Source organism: Amblyomma maculatum, chromosome 4 (genome assembly GCF_055883805.1).
Source record: "Amblyomma maculatum isolate TAMU_Amacu chromosome 4, ASM5588380v1, whole genome shotgun sequence".
Classification (NCBI taxonomy): domain Eukaryota; kingdom Metazoa; phylum Arthropoda; class Arachnida; order Ixodida; family Ixodidae; genus Amblyomma; species Amblyomma maculatum.
Window position 1 is genome coordinate 10,021,441 of NC_139347.1, and position 19,511 is coordinate 10,040,951.

Below are 19,511 nucleotides of genomic sequence, written 5' to 3' on the forward strand. Positions count from 1 at the left end.
TGTAGACGCGGTGGAATACGAAGGAGGCAACTCGGGGTCGTGGGTGTGAACGACTCAGATAAAACATTTATCGCAGGTTTGATAAAAGCAAACAATTCAGGGACGGCGGAGGAGGCGGCAACAGTACCATAATTATAGCTACTCCAAAGCCGCTATAAACAATTTTGCGAGGAGCGTGATCTCCAAGCAGACAGAGCGAATTTTAAGATATCAAGACTGGAACCAAAACGAGGTGGAAATAATGTGGATGCCGGCACACTTGGGGAACAGAGGAAATGAGTTGGCTCACAGTATAGCTCGAGGTTGTGTCAGCCGAGCACACTGCTCGGCTGACACAACCTCGAGCTATATACTGGGAACTAACTCGTAAGCCAAGTTGATTCTCCCAATTTCTCGAGAGATGCAACATCATATCATTTTACGACTATACTAACCACTTAAGCTAGAAAGGCGGATATATATCCTTCACCAAACAAGAATCTTGACAAAAGGCAGGAAGTAATTTGGTGTCGGCTCCTGACGCGCTCCCTAATTCTTTAGCCCGTCTAAATGAGCACACATGTATCAACACAATACAATCGAAATTGTAAAGAACGCGGTGAGATTGCCGGATACGATCACATATATTATGGAGCTGCAAAAAAGCGCCGCCACTGGCGGATCTACTACCAGTCCTTTCCGTCGCCGCAAGTTCGGGCTACTGAATGGGCTCATAAGGTCGCCAAGAGCAATGAATTCGAGTCCATCTAAGTGTAGTGCCCACATATCGTTAAATGCTGACAATAAATGTTTTCCAATCCAAAATCCAATTCGGGATATGACTCTGTTGCAAGTCATTATGCAATGTAATTAAGGCAGTATGGCCAAGTAATCATGACTGGGTTGAGTATTTTGGTATTTTTGGTAAGATTAAGAAACTCTATGCAGGAAAGACACGGGCGAGGACGGAAACGACGTCATGGGAGCATCTTTCCTCGTCCGTGCCTTTCCTGTGCTGTTTTATCACGAAATGATCATGACAATCCGGGTGCTAATCTGGAGGACCCGGATACAATCCCGTCTGCTGCGTCCGCGTTTATTGAGAAAGGGCATCCTTTGCACTTCACCTCCCCGTGAGGCAAAATATTCCCTCTCACTGCTTTGTCAATAAACTCTGACGGGTCGGCGATCTGTTCCGCTGACAAGCAACTTAAATCTGCCTTGCGGGGTGAACTGGGCCTTTTCTTTTCTTTTTCGGACTGCCTGTTCAAACACACGGTTCACAGACTCATTTCTCAGATCATGTATCCGTTGAACCCCAGCACCAGACCTAGTGATGGCTTATGACGATTTGAGAAAACCGATAAATAACCGGCCGGCAGCGGGAGCCGAACCACAAATTTCAGAAACAGAGGCATGTGCTCTATCAGCCTGTGAAACCAGCTTTCAAAAAGAGCGCCAAAAAACACCGAACTTGCGGTAAAACTAAGGAACGGTTGGCAGCAAGAGAAAAAAAACTGTGTGTGTTAAATTAAAACTTTAGTTGTTGAAATTACTACTAATATGTCATCTTGCTCTACATACACAGACACGCACACAAATGGTGTTACTTCTTTAAGTGCTTTTTGGCGAAGCTTTTTATCGAACTCGGCCACACTGGGTTTGGTTCATTAAGCGGTTGCCAGAGGGCGGGAGGACGTTCTTCTAAAAGTGTTCACAGGCCCTGCGTTTCAAAGTCCGGTAGCTTATATGGTGCAAAATGTCATATAATTACGTCGTGACGGCCCATAAGCCGACTGGAGTGTCTGCCTGCGCTACAGGTCGGTCAAAAAGTTTTCCAGATCCTGGCTACACTTTGAACGGCTCTCAGCGCTGTTCATTGCAGTTACCTCGCTTCCAGCGAGCACATGCCTTGCACTTTGGCGTCCCCTGGCTGCCTGACGTTGTTACTGAACGCGATTTCTGCGATGATAATAGTAATGGCTTCGAAGGGGCCAGGACGTTAACTTGTGTTGGTGATGAACCTGTACCATGCGCTCTTAAATGTGAAAGTGCCTTTGGCGCCACCGGTTCGTGGCAATGTTTACTACACAACGCGCCTGTCTCGATATGCTAGGGGCTTTTGCTATTTACACTTTTACTCATTCCAGCAGGGTTGCTCCGAGTGATTCTTAAGTAACTAATTTCCCCATGTTTCCTGTTACAACGCTGTAGTTAGTACGCGAACAGTAAGAATGCTGTCACATCTCACGCCGCTCAAAACAGCGTTCGGCTATCTCGACATACCTGCTGACAGTGGATGTTTGGACGATGGTTGTTATTTTCAGTTCATTAGAATAAACTTTGGTTTGCGTTGTTGCTTTTAAGCGAGTAGCTCAGCATTAATGCATGTATCGAGCGTGACGAGCTTTAACTTTCTTTTTCAGGTAACTTCACATCTCCGGATGACATCAACCTCATCCTCGCGAAGAACACTCGCCTCGAGATTTATGTGGTGTCTCCTGAGGGCCTCAGGCCAGTCAAAGAGATCGGAATTTATGGGAGGATAAGCATCATGAAGCTGTTTAGGCCCCCGGTAAGCTTTCGAGCGCCTTTCCGCAATTGCCACCGCTGCGAGCTTTGCTTTGTTTGTCTGGGAGTGATTTGTTACGCTTTAGGTAAACATATCAAGTGAACTGTCAGAGGGCTTTGCTCATAGTAACAAGTAGAGTGCCTATGGCATCCATTGCATTTCTGCAGAAATTATAATCAGTGCTATTGATGAAAGCTGTGGAGGAAGAGTGACGAAGCTTGATGCCGAAATGTTTTTTTTTTTTTTTTTTTCAGTGGGATGTGTTGTCGGGCTAGTTGGTGCAATATTTTAGGCATGATAGTTGCGCGAAAAAGACACGCGCTCGTCCCGTACCCTGTCTTGTGTGTGTCTTTTTCACGCAGCTATGATGTCAGAAACTGTTTTTTTTTTTTTTTTTTTTTTTTTTCCAAAAGGATTTTAGTAGTGGTAGTGTGTGAGGGTTTCAGGATGCAACAGGAGGTAAGGCCATAATGTTTTGAATGCAGGAATCTTACAGTATGAAAAGTACTGTTAATCTTGCTTGGCCTCCCTCTAAGCAATGGAAATTTTAACATACATAATGGTGCTACAGCATGGAATTTATACGCATACCTTGCCCTAATTGCTGCAGCAATATTCTTACTTGTGACATGTCAATTCTGCTATCCTTTAAACACTTGTTTTTCAAATTACCAGAGAGATTTTCTCTGTTTTTTTGGTGGTGGAAACCTCATTTGAAGATGCAACCTGCCATTTCATAAGAAAACCATGAAAGACAAAGAATCATTGATTTACTGCATGATAGTGCAAAGCAAGGGCTTAAGATAAGGCTAATTTTGTGCAAGAACGAAGTTTAAAGCTTGTGCACGAGTGCATTCATTTTAGCACTAAATAAGAGAATGCAGCTTTTGGACCCTTCCTGCATTGAGGCGCTGTGTACCAAATTTTCTTTGCATTCTAGCTAGGACGTAAACTCAGGCGAGTTAGTGGCGCATTGAGAAGTATTACAAAAACTGGCACAGTTTTACATTTTGCATTGTCAATGCGGAGGTGTGTAGGGCATGTGCTCTTAATAAACTAATTTTAACTTATGTAGTAATTTCAGCACACCCTTAATTAGTCATTCTTTCTTGTGTGTCAGTTTTTTCTCTGGTTCAATCAGTGCGATATCCTGTTGGGATACCGTAAAATCCTTTTGGGACGCATAGGATACCTTGGAAGTTTATTTATTTCAACATATTTTCACTTATTGGGTGTGTGCTGTAAGCTTAGATTTTTAGGTAGAGTATTTGTGATATTGCTAGTTGATTTCATGTTAGTCAGCTAAACGAGCAAGAACACATGGTTATATTTGTGTCTTTGCTGAGCCGCAGTATTTGAAGGTTCGAAGTTTTCTTGTATTAGGCTGGAAGATGGTCATTATAATATATAGTATATTTTTTTATACCACAGCATATGTCTTGCCTTTGACAGTGCTAGCAGTAGTCTGTGATCAGAGGTTTGCAGTACTGTGCTTTCATTTTATAAAAATCCACTGCATTGTGTGTTTCTTTCTTTTTTTTTTTTTTTATTTCAACTACAACAAGAACCTGTCTCCAATATTTTACTGGAATCAAAAGTGGCTGTTTCAGCTCTGCTGATAAAGAAGCTTATTTCTGTGCTTTAATTTTGTTCAGCGTCTCTCTCTCTCTCTCTCTCTATGTATTTTTCTGAAAAACAAGGTTTTTCTGAGTTGAAAGCTTTTATGTCCTCACTGTTTTATTATTTTTTATGCTTCTCTTTTGCATTTTAAGAACACTTATATTCTGAAGAGAACTATGGACCTGCCCCATTGCGGTGGCCCAGAGATGACATTCGATGACTGAACTTAAGGATGGGGGATCAAATCCCAGCTGTGGTGGTCGCTTTTGGGTTATGGAATCGAAAAGCAAGGCACCCGTGTGCAGTGTGATGGCAGTGCAAGTTAAAGAACCCCAGGTGGTCGAAATTTCCGGAGCCCTCCACAACGGCGTCTCTCATAGCCTGAGTCGCTTCGGGACGTTAAACCCCAAAAACCAACCAACCAACCATAAACCTGTTTTCATTCTTGTATGTACTCCATACACTGGCATGAAGTTGACATGGTGCCATCACCTGTGACATACCAACCTTAAGAAATATTTTGTTGCTTTGCAGGGGGAGAAAAAAGATCTGATGTTTTTTCTAACTGCCAAGTACAATGCAGCTATCCTGGAATGCGTCCAGTATGGTGACAGCATTGAAATTATCACCAGAGCACACGGCAACATTGCTGTGAGTTTCTATGTGTGCCTGAAGAGTCTGTCTCTGCACAGACATTTCAGTTTTCACTACCTTATCTCAAGTGTTTGACAGTGTCACATGTGTCACCATTTGCTTCTGAATACTCTTGGTAGTATTGCTAAACCATATGGTCATTAAAGATGAAGTCGTGTCATTTGGCAGGTTTAAAACTATGGTGCTTTTTTATTTTGGAAGCCACATGGGATACTCTAGACATTTATTCAGTGAAAAATAATTTCTCTTACTGGGTGTGGGCTGTATGTAAGCTTGGATTTTTAGGTACAGTCTGTGTGATATCGCTAGTTGATTTCTTGTTGGTCAGCTAAAAGAGCCAAAGCATGCTGGTTATGTTTGTGTGTTTACTGAGCTGCAGTACTTAGAGGTTCTGAAATTTTCTTGTATTAGTCTAGAAGATGGTCATTGTAATATTTCTTTTTATACCAGACCATATGTTTTGCCTTTGACAGTGCTAGCAGCAAAGGTTTGAAGTACTGTGCTGTCATTTGGTAAAAATGCACTGCGTTTCTTTTGTGTTTGTGTGTATTTCATCTACAACAAGAACCTGTCTCAAATTTTTTCTTGCCATCAGAAGCGCGTGTTTCAGCTCTGAAAAACCGATAAACTTATCGTGATGTAGTATATTATACATTATAATTTAGTTCATTTGTGGTTTTGTCAGTTTCTTATATTCTTGGTTGTGCAATAGCACTAGTGAAAGCGGCAATGTCTTTCCATTCAGGACACATTTTCGAGGCCGTCCGAGACTGGCAATATTGGCATCATTGACCCTGAGTGCCGTGTGATTGGCCTACGACTCTATGATGGCCTCTTCAAGGTCATTCCGTTGGATAGGGATAACAGAGAACTGAAGGCCTTCAACATCAGGTGGGCAATCGTTAACTTGTTTTAAATGTTATAAGGTCCTCATGTTGTGTCCTGCCCCTTCCTTATTCTGTATTGCTTTATGTTATACACGCCCCTATGATTGCACTTCGTGTAGAGTTGCTTGAAAAGCATTCTAAAAAACCTTTTGAGTACTTGAAGCTGTTGCCTCTCATTGTTGCAAATGTCCCAGGTAAACATCACTCTCAAGGCTTTAACTCTCTTGTTCGTTGTGAAGCTTGTTTGAGCTACATATTGAAGCACTTTTTGATGCTGATGATTCAACCTTTTTTTTTTTTTTTTTTTTTTCTCCGGTTGTTTTCTCGATTTACCGATTCCTAGTTTGCAGTCTCTCTATTCATAAGTAATGCTGGACAGCACATCAGAAAGCCCAGAACCCTTCCCTGTGTGCAGAATGGAAGAGCTGACAGTGCAGGACATGGAGTTCTTGCACGGCTGCAAGACGCCCACCATTGTGCTACTGCACCAGGACAGCCAGGCACGCCACATGAAGACTTATGAGGTGTCCCTCAAGGACAAAGAGTTCGTGCGGGGCCCATGGAAGCAGGACCACGTCGAGAGTGAGGCTACCCTAGTGGTGGCTGTACCGGAGCCCTTCTGTGGGGCACTTGTCATTGGCCAGGAGTCCATCACCTACCACAACGGGGACCAGTACGTCGTCATCACGCCCCATCTCATTCGGCAGAGCACCATCGTCTGTTATGGGAAGGTACGTTTATCTGTTTTGTTTGTATTTGGCAGGCTGCTGATTTGTCCTATGAAATGAATGCATGGAGAAGCACTGTTATTGATGAGAATGCTCTTTGACAAATGTGGTTGCGCCCACAAAAGTTCACTTTTTTGACTTGGTACAGGTTGCCATTTGCCTATTGTTAAAGGGACAGAACACTGGAATTTAGGTCTCGATTTTTTTTCACTGCAGTGGAAAGATCGATGTCTAAAATGTTCGATACCATAACGGTTTTGTTAGAAATGCTGTAGAAAATTTTTACTGGGAATTTTTTCGATCCTTCGATCATTGTGTGCACCCGTTTTTGTGTAGTCCGATGCTGGAAACCATGAGCAGCAACCGCGATGATGACTGGTGGTCGACAAAAAAGACGCACCGAAAGCAAATATAACTTTCACTCGCCGGACAGTAATCAGCAGTTTTTTTGTGTAGAGTAACGTCCTTTTCAGTTTCACACTCAATGCTGTTACAGCACAATAGCGCACACCCTCATCGACGAAAGTTTTAGTGGGCACTGTCACTGCTTTAGTCACGAAATTGCTAATACTGTGGCGCCATCTAGTGGCAAAACCTGAAAGCATACCTCTCACAGTGCGAAAGCAGGGGTGGTTTTTATTTAAGGGCGCACTGGAGAGAGCGCAAAATAGAATGTATTATGGCAAGCACTCCTAGAAGAAAAAAGAACAGTGTGCAGTTACGAAAATCAGCAATATTTTGCTAACATGTAGTCACATGGGGGGTTACACTGAAAGTACTAGGGTTTCTCCGCTAGATAGCGTCTCGGTTGTTTTTATGCAATTTTCAATGGCAAATTAAAATTGTAAAGCCTCTTTTCTTTGATATTGAAGTGCTCGATCTGTAGTATATGAGGCAAGATCTTTTCATCTCCGCCATAATCTCGTGACATATTTTGGCCAATGTTCTGTCCCTTTAACCATTTGGGTGTCTGATATTTTCTAAAAAATTTATCCCCAGTGTCAAATTTTTTATTTGTGATTTTAAACAAACAAAATTCTCAAAGTGGGGATAAATAGGCGAAAATATACAGGGAGATATTACAGTCATAGCATCAATGAAACTAGCTAATTGGGAGAGCCCTGCAAGGACATCTGTTAAAGCAGTTCTTTGCTCGTACTGTGCGACATCACGGACCCCAATCTGGGGAAATGGGTATCCTCGTGGTTGGGCCGTTGCAGTGTGTTTGAACCTTAAAGGCTCCTCAGCTGAGGCAACATACCATTTTGGCCCACGCTTCCCATAGACTGCACCTCTGGCTTGACCTTTTTTTCCTTATACTATAAAGACCCTCAAAAAGAAAGCTTCGAAGTCTCCCAGTATACTCAAAATCCTCTCACGCAAACACTGGGAGTCTGCCCAGACCTGCCTTTTGCACATTTACCGCTCTGTCATTCGCTCTTGCCTAGCTTGTGGCTGCATAGTATACAAGTTGGCAAGACCTTCATATCTGAAACGCTTGGACCCTGTACATAATTCAGGTTTATTTCTTTCAACTGGCACTTATAGGACATCACCTATAAACAATTTTTATCTAGGAATGAACGAACCCTGCTTAGAATACAGAAGGACCATGCTTACATTTTCATATGACCTGAAAATACGCTCCCTACGAAAACATATATGCTACCCTATTGCTACTAAGTGCGCCTCCGGAGTATTATTCAACAATAGACTTTAGTCAGTCAAACCCTTCGATTTGAGGATAAATGCCAAGCACTAGGAATACTAAAGCCTCCTGATATTGCATCAAGGCACGAGTCACTGCCACCGTGGCCTTCCCATCGTTTTGTGATTTCAAATTAAATCACTTTTGTAAACAGAAAACACCACGTGAACACAATCTGCAAGAGTTCCTAGCTCTTAAAGAAAAATATGAGAATTGTGCACAATTTTAACAGATGGCGTCAAGGCAATAAAACATGTTGGAAATGCAGGCAGTACAAGGAAAATGGGAAAAAAACTGTAACACTACTTCAGTTGCAAGCGTTTTCATTGCCGAGTGTTATGCACTTGCTGTGGCCATGAAAAAAAAAGTCAGCGGGAACATTACAAACAGTATTATTTACACAGGCTCCGTCAGTGTTCTCGCAGCCTTTTACCATAGGAACACAGTTGTGCCATTACTTGGGGACATCATACACAATATGCCAGCAGCCTTTGCTCAAGGACACAACATAATATTTTGTTGGGTCTCGGGTCATGTCGGCACTGAAGGCTATGAGAGAACAGACGTTTGCGTTGAAAAACAAATAAAGAATGTCAATATGCTCTACAAAGACGGCATGACACTAGTGCACCACAAACTAAAGGAAGAATGGCAGTCTTCATGGAGGAGCAAAGTAAATAATAAACTGCAATTGGTGAAGTTATTCTTTCATTTTGTCATCAGGAACGTGATATTATGCCGTCTCTGCATTGGACGACACGATTTTTGTTTTTGACAAAAGAAAACAAACTCCTGTGTGAAGAATGCAGAGGGAAACTCACCGTAAACCAACCACATTTTATTTTCATGCACAGGACTGAAAATGCAAAGAAAAAAAAGTATTTTACTCGTTTTTGCAGCGAAGTCATTCCGTTCCATCCAGCATTGATTTTAGGTGAGAGTGGGCTTGTTTATCTGTCATGCGTCTTTAACTCTCTAAAGGAAGCAAATGTTTTAAAGAAACTGTACGATAGGTATAGTATACTTCACTAGGAACAAGATATAATCTTGTGCTTGGTGCATGATAGCCTGAGCTACCCAACACAGCACATAAGCGGGAGAGCAGTGACACCTTGAGAGTGTCGATAGGCTGTCTATAGGAACAAAAAGATAAAAATCAGCCTTCACAGGCCTCTGCTAGCATCGCAACAGATAGCGATCAACTTTCGTGCTTCTGTTGCAGTTGCGCCAAGAAAACGAAACCACGAAGGCAAATCTCCGCAAACCATCTGTAGCACTGAAGGCCACCATCTTTTTTTATTTTATTTTTATTGCAGGATGGTAGCTTAAACAATTTCGCAGCACTTGTAAGCCCTAGGAAGTCTTCACGGGCCTCTTCTAGTGTTGCAGCAAAGGTAAAAATCAAATTTTGCGCGTCTGTTGCAATCACAAAGAGGAAACTGAAGCTGCGAAAGTGCGCCGCCACCAACAGCTTCCAACACGACAGTCACGACCAGTTTTCTTTTCCTCCACAAATGGTATCATAGGTAGTTTTTAATACTGGCATGTTTTCGAAGGTAGCAGTACCTCCCATTAAGCTTGTCTCTTCAGAAGGGCACGAAATTTCAAATGCATCTCAGCACAGTATGCGTACAGCAAACCCCGTGCAACAGAATTCGGCTACAGTATCAAAACCACTTAAAAAGTTAAGGGAAGCTGAAGTGGTTTTTCGACATTTGGACGAGATTCAATGATTTGAAGGTGTATGACGTTCCTAGGGAAAGCATGGGAAGCAGTTTCATGCAAGCACTTAAAATAATGACGTAATCAGAGATTAGAAGTTCAGGCTTCTCCTCAGTGTGTCAGAGGAGTGCAGAGGAGCTCGTAATATGTTATTGTTGCTGATTTTTAGATTTACACTGGTTTTGTCCACATGCTGTCGTGCGTCATGTGGCAAACAACTGTTCATGAGATGTATGTTTCAGTGGTGTTGGTCTTCTCCCTTCAAACAACAAGCTTGCAATGTAGTGCTGCTATACATGATGTCATTGTTGCGGCCCCAACCTGGTGCTGTGCACAGCGGAGAAGTCTGAACGCTTACGTCACTTTATTTGATGTTCACATCAGCAATTCAAATGCTAGCACAAAAAAAGACTTTGCGTTGTTTACTTGCAAGTTTCATACATTGTATTCCCTTTAAGCTTATCGAATCTCAAACCTCTTCAGCTGCCCTTTAAGAGGTAGAAGAGAACTTCTTGGACCGTTGCCAAAATCTCTTTGGTGACGATTTGGTGTATTTCAATTTTTTGCTTTAGTACTTTATGTCTTGTGTTGCATTGGGGTAGCTTCTTCCATGCCAGTGCAAATAGAATGCCACCATTGGCCAATTTTTTGTTTTTTGTTGTGAGAGGGGAACTCTGTGAGAAAAGTCTAGAATAACCGACGCCTTTAGCCGAAACAGCTGATCAAAGTGCCGTTCGTTTATTCGAAAAGAAATTCTCGAACTTCGGAACTACTTTCTGTTTTGAGAAAGAGAACCAAAAATTACGAAGAGCTGATTATGATTAGCCATAAGCCGCAGCAACACCCTGCTCTCCAGGTGCGCTTATAATTACAGTGTATAACGTGTTTACACACCTGAGAACAGTGCGGCACACTTGGAAATTGTTTACCGGCAAAAGCACGAGAGCTTGCTGTATAAGAGCAGAACTTTCACAATAAGCAATCATATGCACGGTATGCATGGTATGCATGATGATATGCTATATGACCTTGTTGATAAAATGCTGATCATATTAAGAGGCTGTGAAGGAAAATTATTCTTCGAGAAGTAGGAACACCGCATATTTGCTTGACCTTTTTTTTTTTTTCGTTGGAATTTTATGCGAGACATTAGTATACATGGACTATAAGGCAGAATTTGCCTGCACTTAGTGACTGAGTTAGTATATAAATTATTGAATCTCTCACCTCAACCGGTTTCAGTTTAAATGTAAACAGTAAAATATGGTCATTAGGTGTACTAAAACCAGGTCATATTTTTGATTTGTCATTTCAATTCACATCATCTATGCCAGTTGGGACCACAGTTGTAATTGAATACTTGTAATCAGTTTTGTGATTACACTTCTGAGATTTTGTAACCATTTGATTGCTTTTTCAAACATAACATGTTGAGTAATTCAATTAATTTGTGCATTAATTTGTTGTCATTTTTCAACTACTTCTGTACAGAAATGACTACAGGGGCGAAGTGTCTGTGACGATGTGACTGTGTCAGATTTTTTGGGCACACAATGGTGCACATGGCTGCCTGGTATTTTGCGGTCTCTGTGGTCTTCGTTTTTGGTGCAGCTTCTTCTGGCATCTGTTGCAGTTCCTCGATTTAAGGCCAAGTCTGGTTCTAGAACAATGGCGTCAAGAGCTTCAACATCTTTCACCCAAAGAATTCGACTGGTATTGCTGTGTTTCCACTTGAGAAGCAACCTCTAATGTTTCAAAGAAAACACCAACACAGTTCTTTCAGTGACCTTACCTGCAGAACCTTTTCACAGCACCAAATACGAAGTGTGGTGCTTCATAGAGGATGTTTGGTTTCATTTGGCTTGGTTTGGTTTGGCATGGTTTGGTTTGTCTTGTAGGGTTCCAAAGAGATTCAGGCTATGACAGATGCACATTTTTTTTTTAGGGGCTTAAACAAATCCGACCGCCCGGATTTAATGAAGCTCCACTGTCTGCACAGTTAGCCTTGTTGGAGCTTATGGGATTGATGCACGGGTACGTTGAAGCGATCGCTTCAATAGGCAGAAAAATGTCTTTAGCCTAATGTTCTTCAGGTGTGCAAATTGATCCGTGAGCACCTAGCTGCATACTAATAAACCTGAAATTATTCTGCTGCTTTTCATTTGTGCTAAAAGGTGCAAGCTCCGTGCTCTTAGACCAATTTTTAAATTTTGATTAATAGAATTTCACACTAAACAGGCCAAAGCTAGCCTTAAAATGGAGTAGAGGCCCAAAATTTAGGTTGTCCATTTGATGTGCAAAAGCTTAACAAACAAGCGTCATGTGGGATACGCCTATGCCCTATGAATAAGATACCAACTTACAATCAAACCTTTCTTTCCCATACAAGTTTAGTCCCACTTTCAATAGTCAATGCTATAACTTTACAGCTGAGTTAAGCTCCCAAGAGGCATGCATTAACTGTTATTGCATGCCTCTTGTATCTGTTATTGCAGTACTTTACCAGTACTGCAATAACAGACTTTTGAAGCTGAATATTTGCTGTTAAATGCTATGAGGAAAACAACAAAAAGTAAAACATCTTGACAATCATATTAGGCAGAACATATCTGTTACCATTACTTGAAGTAACACCATTTGCTCAAACCACCGGTTTGAAAGAGCCCCGCGATATGGGTGATAAGCTTCACTTGAGCGAGTGCCGATGACCCAGTCTGACTCACAGCAACCTGAAAACTCGCAGTTTTTTTTTTTTTTTTTTTTCACTTGTAGTATAGAGTATTATTAAAATACATGATGTACTAAAAATGTATTTTTTGATGCCGACAATGCTCTCATTTTCAGCACATGATACCCAATATCAATACACAAAATGTATCAAAATATAGTATTGAAGCATTGTGCAACCACAATCGGGTGGGTACATTGTTCGTACAGTATAGCACCACCCTACTCTCTAGCACTTACATGCAGAGCATGTACGTGTAGCAGCTGATGTCTTCAGAAGGAAACGGTGCAAAACCAGTGACGACAACTTTGAATAGCAAATTCTGTTGAAAATTAACTGCGTGCAAAAAAAATTAAAGCAAGCCGCACTAGTTATTGCAGTTTGAATGACTTTGTGTTATGGCAGTTAAGTTTGATGGAAAGTAACATAATTGTAATCGATTACTGTTTTATAATTATCCATTACTTTTCTGTGGCTGTAATTGACCACTGTAATTAGCTACATTTGAAATGGTGTAATTGTAATTTTAATCGGTTTTTTATTCTTTGTAATGTGTGCAAGACTGATCAAGACCAAATGCTGGAATGACAATGAATTGACAAGCAGACATTATAGTGAAGTTAATGCATGCCTCTTGGGAGCTTAACTCAGCTGTAAAGTTATAGCATTGACTATTGAAAGTGGGACTAAATTTGTATGGGAAAGAAAGGTTTGATTGTAAGTTGGTATCTTATTCATAGGGCATAGGCGTATCCCACATGACGCTTGTTTGTTAAGCTTTTGCACATCAAATGGACAACCTAAATTTTGGGCCTCTACACCATTTTAAGGCTAGCTTTGGCCTGTTTAGTGTGAAATTCTATTAATCAAAATTTAACAATTGGTCTATAAGACTGTTGTTGAGACGTCTTTTTAGCTGCCTACCTGTCGGCATTGGCTGTTTACAGGTTTGGCAAAACATATTTTAATATTATTTTCATCATTTTCTGAACTTGACAAGGTGGACGCCAATGGTTCCCGATACCTACTGGGTGACATGGCGGGGCGGCTCTTTATGCTGCTGCTCGAGCGGGAGGACAAGATGGATGGCACCACGGCTGTCAAGGACCTCAAGTTGGAATTCCTTGGCGAGATCACCATCGCTGAGTGCATCACTTACCTGGACAACGGTGTTGTGTATGTCGGATCCCGGCTCGGAGACTCGCAGCTCATCAAGCTCAACTCAGAGCGCAATGATCAGGTATGAATCATATGAATTAACGATGCTTAACCTTATGCGTGGCACACGTTAACCGTAGTTGCTTATGCGCCAATAAACCGAGCACAACAGAAGGCAGATTTTCTAGTATCCTTTAAAGGTATTGAGAAGTATGGGCTCATTTGTTTGTGTCTCACCACCAAGTGTGCCACTTTGCAGGGTTCGTATGTGGAGATAATGGAGGTGTTCACTAACCTGGGCCCCATAGTGGACATGTGTGTAGTGGACCTGGAGAGGCAGGGCCAGGGCCAGCTTGTCACCTGCTCAGGGGCCTTCAAGGAAGGCTCGCTGCGCATCATCCGCAACGGCATCGGCATCCACGAGCACGCCAGCATCGACCTTCCGGGCATCAAGGGCATGTGGCCACTCAGGGTGGGGCCAGCCGTGGCCGCCCACTTGGGGGACGGCAAGAACGTTGGGGACAGCAGTGCCCAAAGGGACAACACACTCGTGCTATCGTTCGTGCGTCAGACGAGGTGTGTTTGTGTCAGAATGGCAAGTGCAGTCTTTGTCAAAAGTGCAGAGCCCAGGATGTCTGATTCTGAGCCACTTCATGCAGCTTTTAATGTGTTTCTAGTGTTTAAAATCCCTTGATGGTAAGATTTTTTTTCCTACCCTCTCCAATGGGAAGGACCTCTACTAATGCTAAATCAGCACCATTACACGTCTCGGAATCAGACCCCCTGGGCTCCACACTTTTGACAAAGGCGGTACATGGCGTGAGTTGGCGCTTAAGTTTCATACAGTCATCTTTCGCTAATATTAAACCTGGAAGGAGTCAAGGTATTGCTCATATTGTGTACACTTTAACAGTTCTCCTTCAGAACACCTTATGTTGACCAGATGTATGAATTAGCGAAGCCTAAAATTGAGATTTCACTGTGTTTTATTTTGTTCATGGTCTAGTAAAAACTCAAGTGAACAAGAATACATAGAGAAGAGTGCAAACTGACCAATATTCAATACAAAATTTATATGAGGCTTGAATGGAATGTAATGATCAATGTTTTATGTCTCTTTTGTATGTATTACCGTATTTATTCGCATAATGCTCGCACTAGCGTATAGCTCGCACTCTTAACATTAGGTGTCAAAAATTAGAATCTTTTTTTTTCCTCGTATAATCATCGCACCACCAATATTACCACCGCGAGAGTCGTCTGCTAGTACTAGTAACAAGCACCATCTTTGGAACGCTACTGAACCAAGCTGCCTTCGTGTGCTCTCGCTACCAGGTGGCGATAGCGTGCTCATCTTTTTCTTTTTTTCTTTTTTACCTCCATGACGCTCGTAGTTGCTGACATTTTGCGAGATGTCTCCGTGTCTCGTTGTTATTGTTCTTTGTTTCGTCCGTGTTCCTTGCTTTGTTCCACTGTCTACCGTGTTCTTGGTGCCGCATCGCGATGGCGCGGTATAGAATTTATACAGCTGCTTTTAAGCTGAAAGCTTTCCAGTACGCGCTACAGCATAGCAACCGCGCTGTCAGCCGGTACTTTAGCATCAACGAGTTCTGCGTAGTACGCTCTGGAGACGGTGATCGACACGGACTCGGGTCAAGTCTCTGATCAAGAGTAGAACTATATGGACTGCTGTGAGCGTTTTACCACAAAACGCGGGGAGTGATGAGGCTGCGTGTGGCAAATAAAGTGCTTTAGCAATTTGTACTTTTGGGCGACCCTATACTCTTATAAAAGGGTAAGTTCTGCTTGAAAGTAATGTTATGGTTATATTTACAATAGCTGGCCTAAGAATCCCAATTCACACCGGTTTAAGTTTGCTTTTAGCGCTCCAAAACTTTTGCTCGAAAATTTTCCTTGCATAATTATCGTACCCCGCAACTTAGCATCAATTTTCCGCGAAAAAAAGTGCGAACATTATGCGAGTAAATACGGTATTGGAAGTGCATGTCACACATTCCACACTTCCAAGCAAGCATATATGTTTTTCTTTTTTGCTTTTTGCTGCTGTTGAAAATCGTTGCTTGCTGCTTGTTTCTTGAGGAAAAGATGAAAAATTGTCGATGCAGTGCAGCCTTTGTGCAGCCTTTTAGACATCGAATATATGAGCCAGAAAAACGCAAGTGCTGTCATATATTTATTGAACTTTGTCAAATTTTATGTACCATGTTACTACTATCATTGCTCTTTCTGCTTTGAGCCATTCGGTGTGTAGACAGCTATTGAAGGTTAGCAGCAGATGCTGCTTCAAGCTATGTAGTCGAAAGCTTGTCTATCTGGGTTCACTTCTGAACTTTTCACTTCCTTGAGTTGTATAGAATGAATGATACGCAGCAAGACGTCCACATTCATCCGGTTGTCACTAAAACGTTGCCGAAAAGAGGCTTGTCAAGACCATCGCTCTCTCCTTTCAGGGTTCTCATGCTGAGTGGTGAGGAGGTGGAGGAGACAGAGCTGGCTGGCTTCGACACCTCTCAGCAGACTTTCTTCTGTGGCAATGTTTGCAACAAGCAGCTCATTCAGGTGCGTCTTCCTCTGGGCTTGAATCCCTCAGAGGCATACACCCTGTGGCAAGTGCATGCCACCATAGGGCATGCAGCAGCACCATGCATTGCACTTTTGAGGCGAAAGCTTCATCACGCCATGTAAAGCTAAGGTCGCCATGCGTGGCACAAACCGATACTATGCATGCACCTTTACCATGGCAACCAGCTGCGTCATTCCATAGGTGGTTCACCGCTGCGCTCGCTACAGAGAGGAGGGTAGCAGCATCCCAGCAGATGCACATGCTGGTGCGGAGAGGAAGAGAAAAGGGTAGTTTCCGCACTGCATGCGCACACCACTGCGGAAAGCTGGCCGAGTGGAGCAGGAAAACGTCTCCAGACATCGCATATGCAGGACATGAAAGTGGATTCTGCCTAGAACGGAGTAATTTCAACCATCTGGGGATCTCAAACATGCACTGACATCTCACAGCACATCGACACCTTTCCATTTTGCCTTCATCGAAATGCAGCTGCTGGCGGTTGTCTTCGCCTTTACTCCACATTCGGTTTAGTAGGGCTGAACCCCTCTCATTTTTTGGACTCCTGTCTGGAGAGCATGCTTCTCCTCTCCTCCCCCTTTGCTAGCTGCTATTCAGCTGCACTGAATATTTTATCTGGTTATCTGGAAGACTCTGCCTTTCTTCGTTAACAGTAATAACCTTCTTACATTTTCTGTTCTTTCCCCAAACGAGCGACCACATATTATTTAAATTGTCGTTCCTCCGTCATCTTTCTGTGTTCCGCATTTCTCTCCCAAAACCTTTGCCCAGCACGACGTGGCATAGGACGGATGTCCTGGCGTAGGATGGACGCATTGGCTAAAATTTATTTTTGAAGCCTCTCCATGCCCCTCTTACACGTGACCTCTATGTATGCTTCTGCTCTCTACAGAATGATTTTGCTTTGTTTGCCTGGTCACACTGTTGCCTAACCTTCCTTTTGGACACCTTTAAATTATGGCGAAATTCCTAATGATAAATTTTGTGAAGTGTAGTTTTAGAAACATACAGATTGTCTGAGAAACATGCAGTCAAACCCGGATATATTGAACCCGGAAATTCGAATTTCGGTTATATCGAACTCACGGAATATCCCCTTGAATATCCCATGTAAAAGTATAGGAAAGCTGCATCGCATATCGAACTCCAATTTCACCCGTCGTTCGATATATCGAACTTCGCACCACGCACTGGAAGGTACGCCTTCCTCAAAGACTTATCGCATCACCCTTGGCAGTTTGCTGCGGGACGTTTTCAAGCCACGCGCGGAAGAAATGAGAGAGAACACTTCGGCGCCGCACCCTTTCCCCAAAAGCACGCTCATCTTTGGCGATCGTTTGCCCCACGCGTGACGTTTGCAAGCCATGTGTGTGGAGGAACAAGAGGGAGCTGGTTTGGCAATGGCCGCTATGGAGCTGACATAGCCAATGTAGCCATGGTGTTCAAGAGAGGGGAACAACGCGATAGAGCAAAGTGCAAGCGTGTGCCCATTCTTTCTCCCCTTCTCTCTCTCTCTCTCATTCCTGGTCTTCGTTCACCAGCTCAGCCCGTGGCAGACAAGCTGACAAGCCAGCCGCCGACAAGCCAGCTCAGCCCGGGGCAGACAGCACATTGGACACTTTCTCCAGTGTGTGTTGTTGAACCCTCTGTGCACGGCGGGCAACGTGCGATGCACTTCTTGAGTTGTGCTGCATATGCGACCTAGCGTGGCGGCTGCAGACATTAAAAAGTGGCAGATTATTTTATTTTTTTTTATTTTTTTGCGAGAGGCGTTCATCCTTGTCATCGCGCCGAATGTGCGGTGTAATGTAAGCGGCAGATTTTATTTTTATTTTCGAGAGTCTATTTTTGCATCTATGAATCAACGAAAGCACACAGTCAACCGCTATCATGACGCTGGCTTTTAGCATTGTTGGCTTCAAATGGCATTTGCAACTAACACGCTTTCCAATGATTTTGGGGCAGTGGACTCCGCCCGCTCCAAACGAAGTGTGATAAATGGTGTGATAAATCGAACCAGGCTTGTGCAATCAAGCCATCACGGGCACTCTGATAAGTTCGCTCCCCACCACCGCAGAAACTAATATCAAAAGTTTGGTCAAAAGATAAACACTTCGTGACGTTATCGCTGCGCAGCATCTTGGTGCGCTGCCAATAAATGAGCTGTGGATGCGACGGCCGAAACGGAGAGATGCGCCACCAACTAACGCTTTTTTTTTTTTTTATTTGTAGGCAGCAAAAGTGGAGGGTGGGTTCATTATGCTAGCGGGTTGGTTACGCGACAAATATGGTATCATTTTTCACGATCACAAGTGGCGTCTCAAGGAGATTTTTGTATATCGAATTATCCGTATATCAGACGTTCCTGCTTGGCCTAGGAGCAGTGCGTGTGACTTGGAATCCAAGGTTCTGGTTTTGATTCCCATGTTACCCTCCCTAAACTTTACTTTGCAGCGAACCATGTGACGTTGAACCTTTACAGCCAGCTATGGTTTTCTCCTTGCGTCAATGCCACTGATACCCTTCTCACCACTGAATGCTGCCACGTTAATATAACAGGGCTCATGCTGCACGGGAGCATGCATGAGACATTCTTTACGTAAAGGTGTCACAAAGAAACAGTTGACTGGGGAGCATGCAAGACATACACATAGGCACTTTGTTTCAGCCGCCTTTACATAATAACCTTGCTGCGATGTGCAGTGGTTAGGACACTTGACTACTGTCTGAAAGGATGCTAGATTGAATCCCAGCTACTGCGGCTGCTTTTCGATGGAGGTGAAAAGCAAGGCGCCCATGGGCTGTTCTGGAGCCCTTCACTACAGTCTCTCATAGCCCGAGGCGCTTTGGGACGTTAAACCCCACAAACCAAGCCAAACCAGACCTTTACATACTAGTCAGATATGGTTCCCTCTACATCTTGCTTCTATTTAACTTTTTGACTGTTGAATATTCCGGAAAAAAAAAAAGTTCAGCTCCAGTGTTGAATTTTTTTAAACACGATGCGTTTAGCGCAGTACCCGTACGGCAAAAACAGTCAAAGGGTTGATGAACCCAGCTAGCTGTAGCACTGTGTTTGGAAATAAAAACCTACCTGTTCAATTCTGCCCTGAACCTTTTGGCCAACAATCGCACACTGCCTTACACTAAAGT

At 43.0% G+C, this 19,511-nt stretch overlaps 1 protein-coding gene across 1 annotated transcript in view; it reads left to right on the plus strand.

The window, feature by feature from the left end:
- The first annotated feature begins 1,641 nt into the window (after positions 1–1,641).
- Positions 1,642–19,511, plus strand: part of pic (DNA damage-binding protein pic) — a 118,236-nt gene continuing 100,366 nt past the window's right edge. The window contains exons 1-8 of the mRNA XM_084600723.1: positions 1,642–1,799; positions 2,406–2,554; positions 4,706–4,822; positions 5,571–5,716; positions 6,128–6,443; positions 13,599–13,838; positions 14,016–14,332; positions 16,228–16,336. Coding sequence (XP_084456849.1) covers positions 1,739–1,799; positions 2,406–2,554; positions 4,706–4,822; positions 5,571–5,716; positions 6,128–6,443; positions 13,599–13,838; positions 14,016–14,332; positions 16,228–16,336 — 1,455 coding nt within the window. The 5' untranslated portion in view covers positions 1,642–1,738. The remainder of the gene's footprint in view (positions 1,800–2,405; positions 2,555–4,705; positions 4,823–5,570; positions 5,717–6,127; positions 6,444–13,598; positions 13,839–14,015; positions 14,333–16,227; positions 16,337–19,511) is intronic.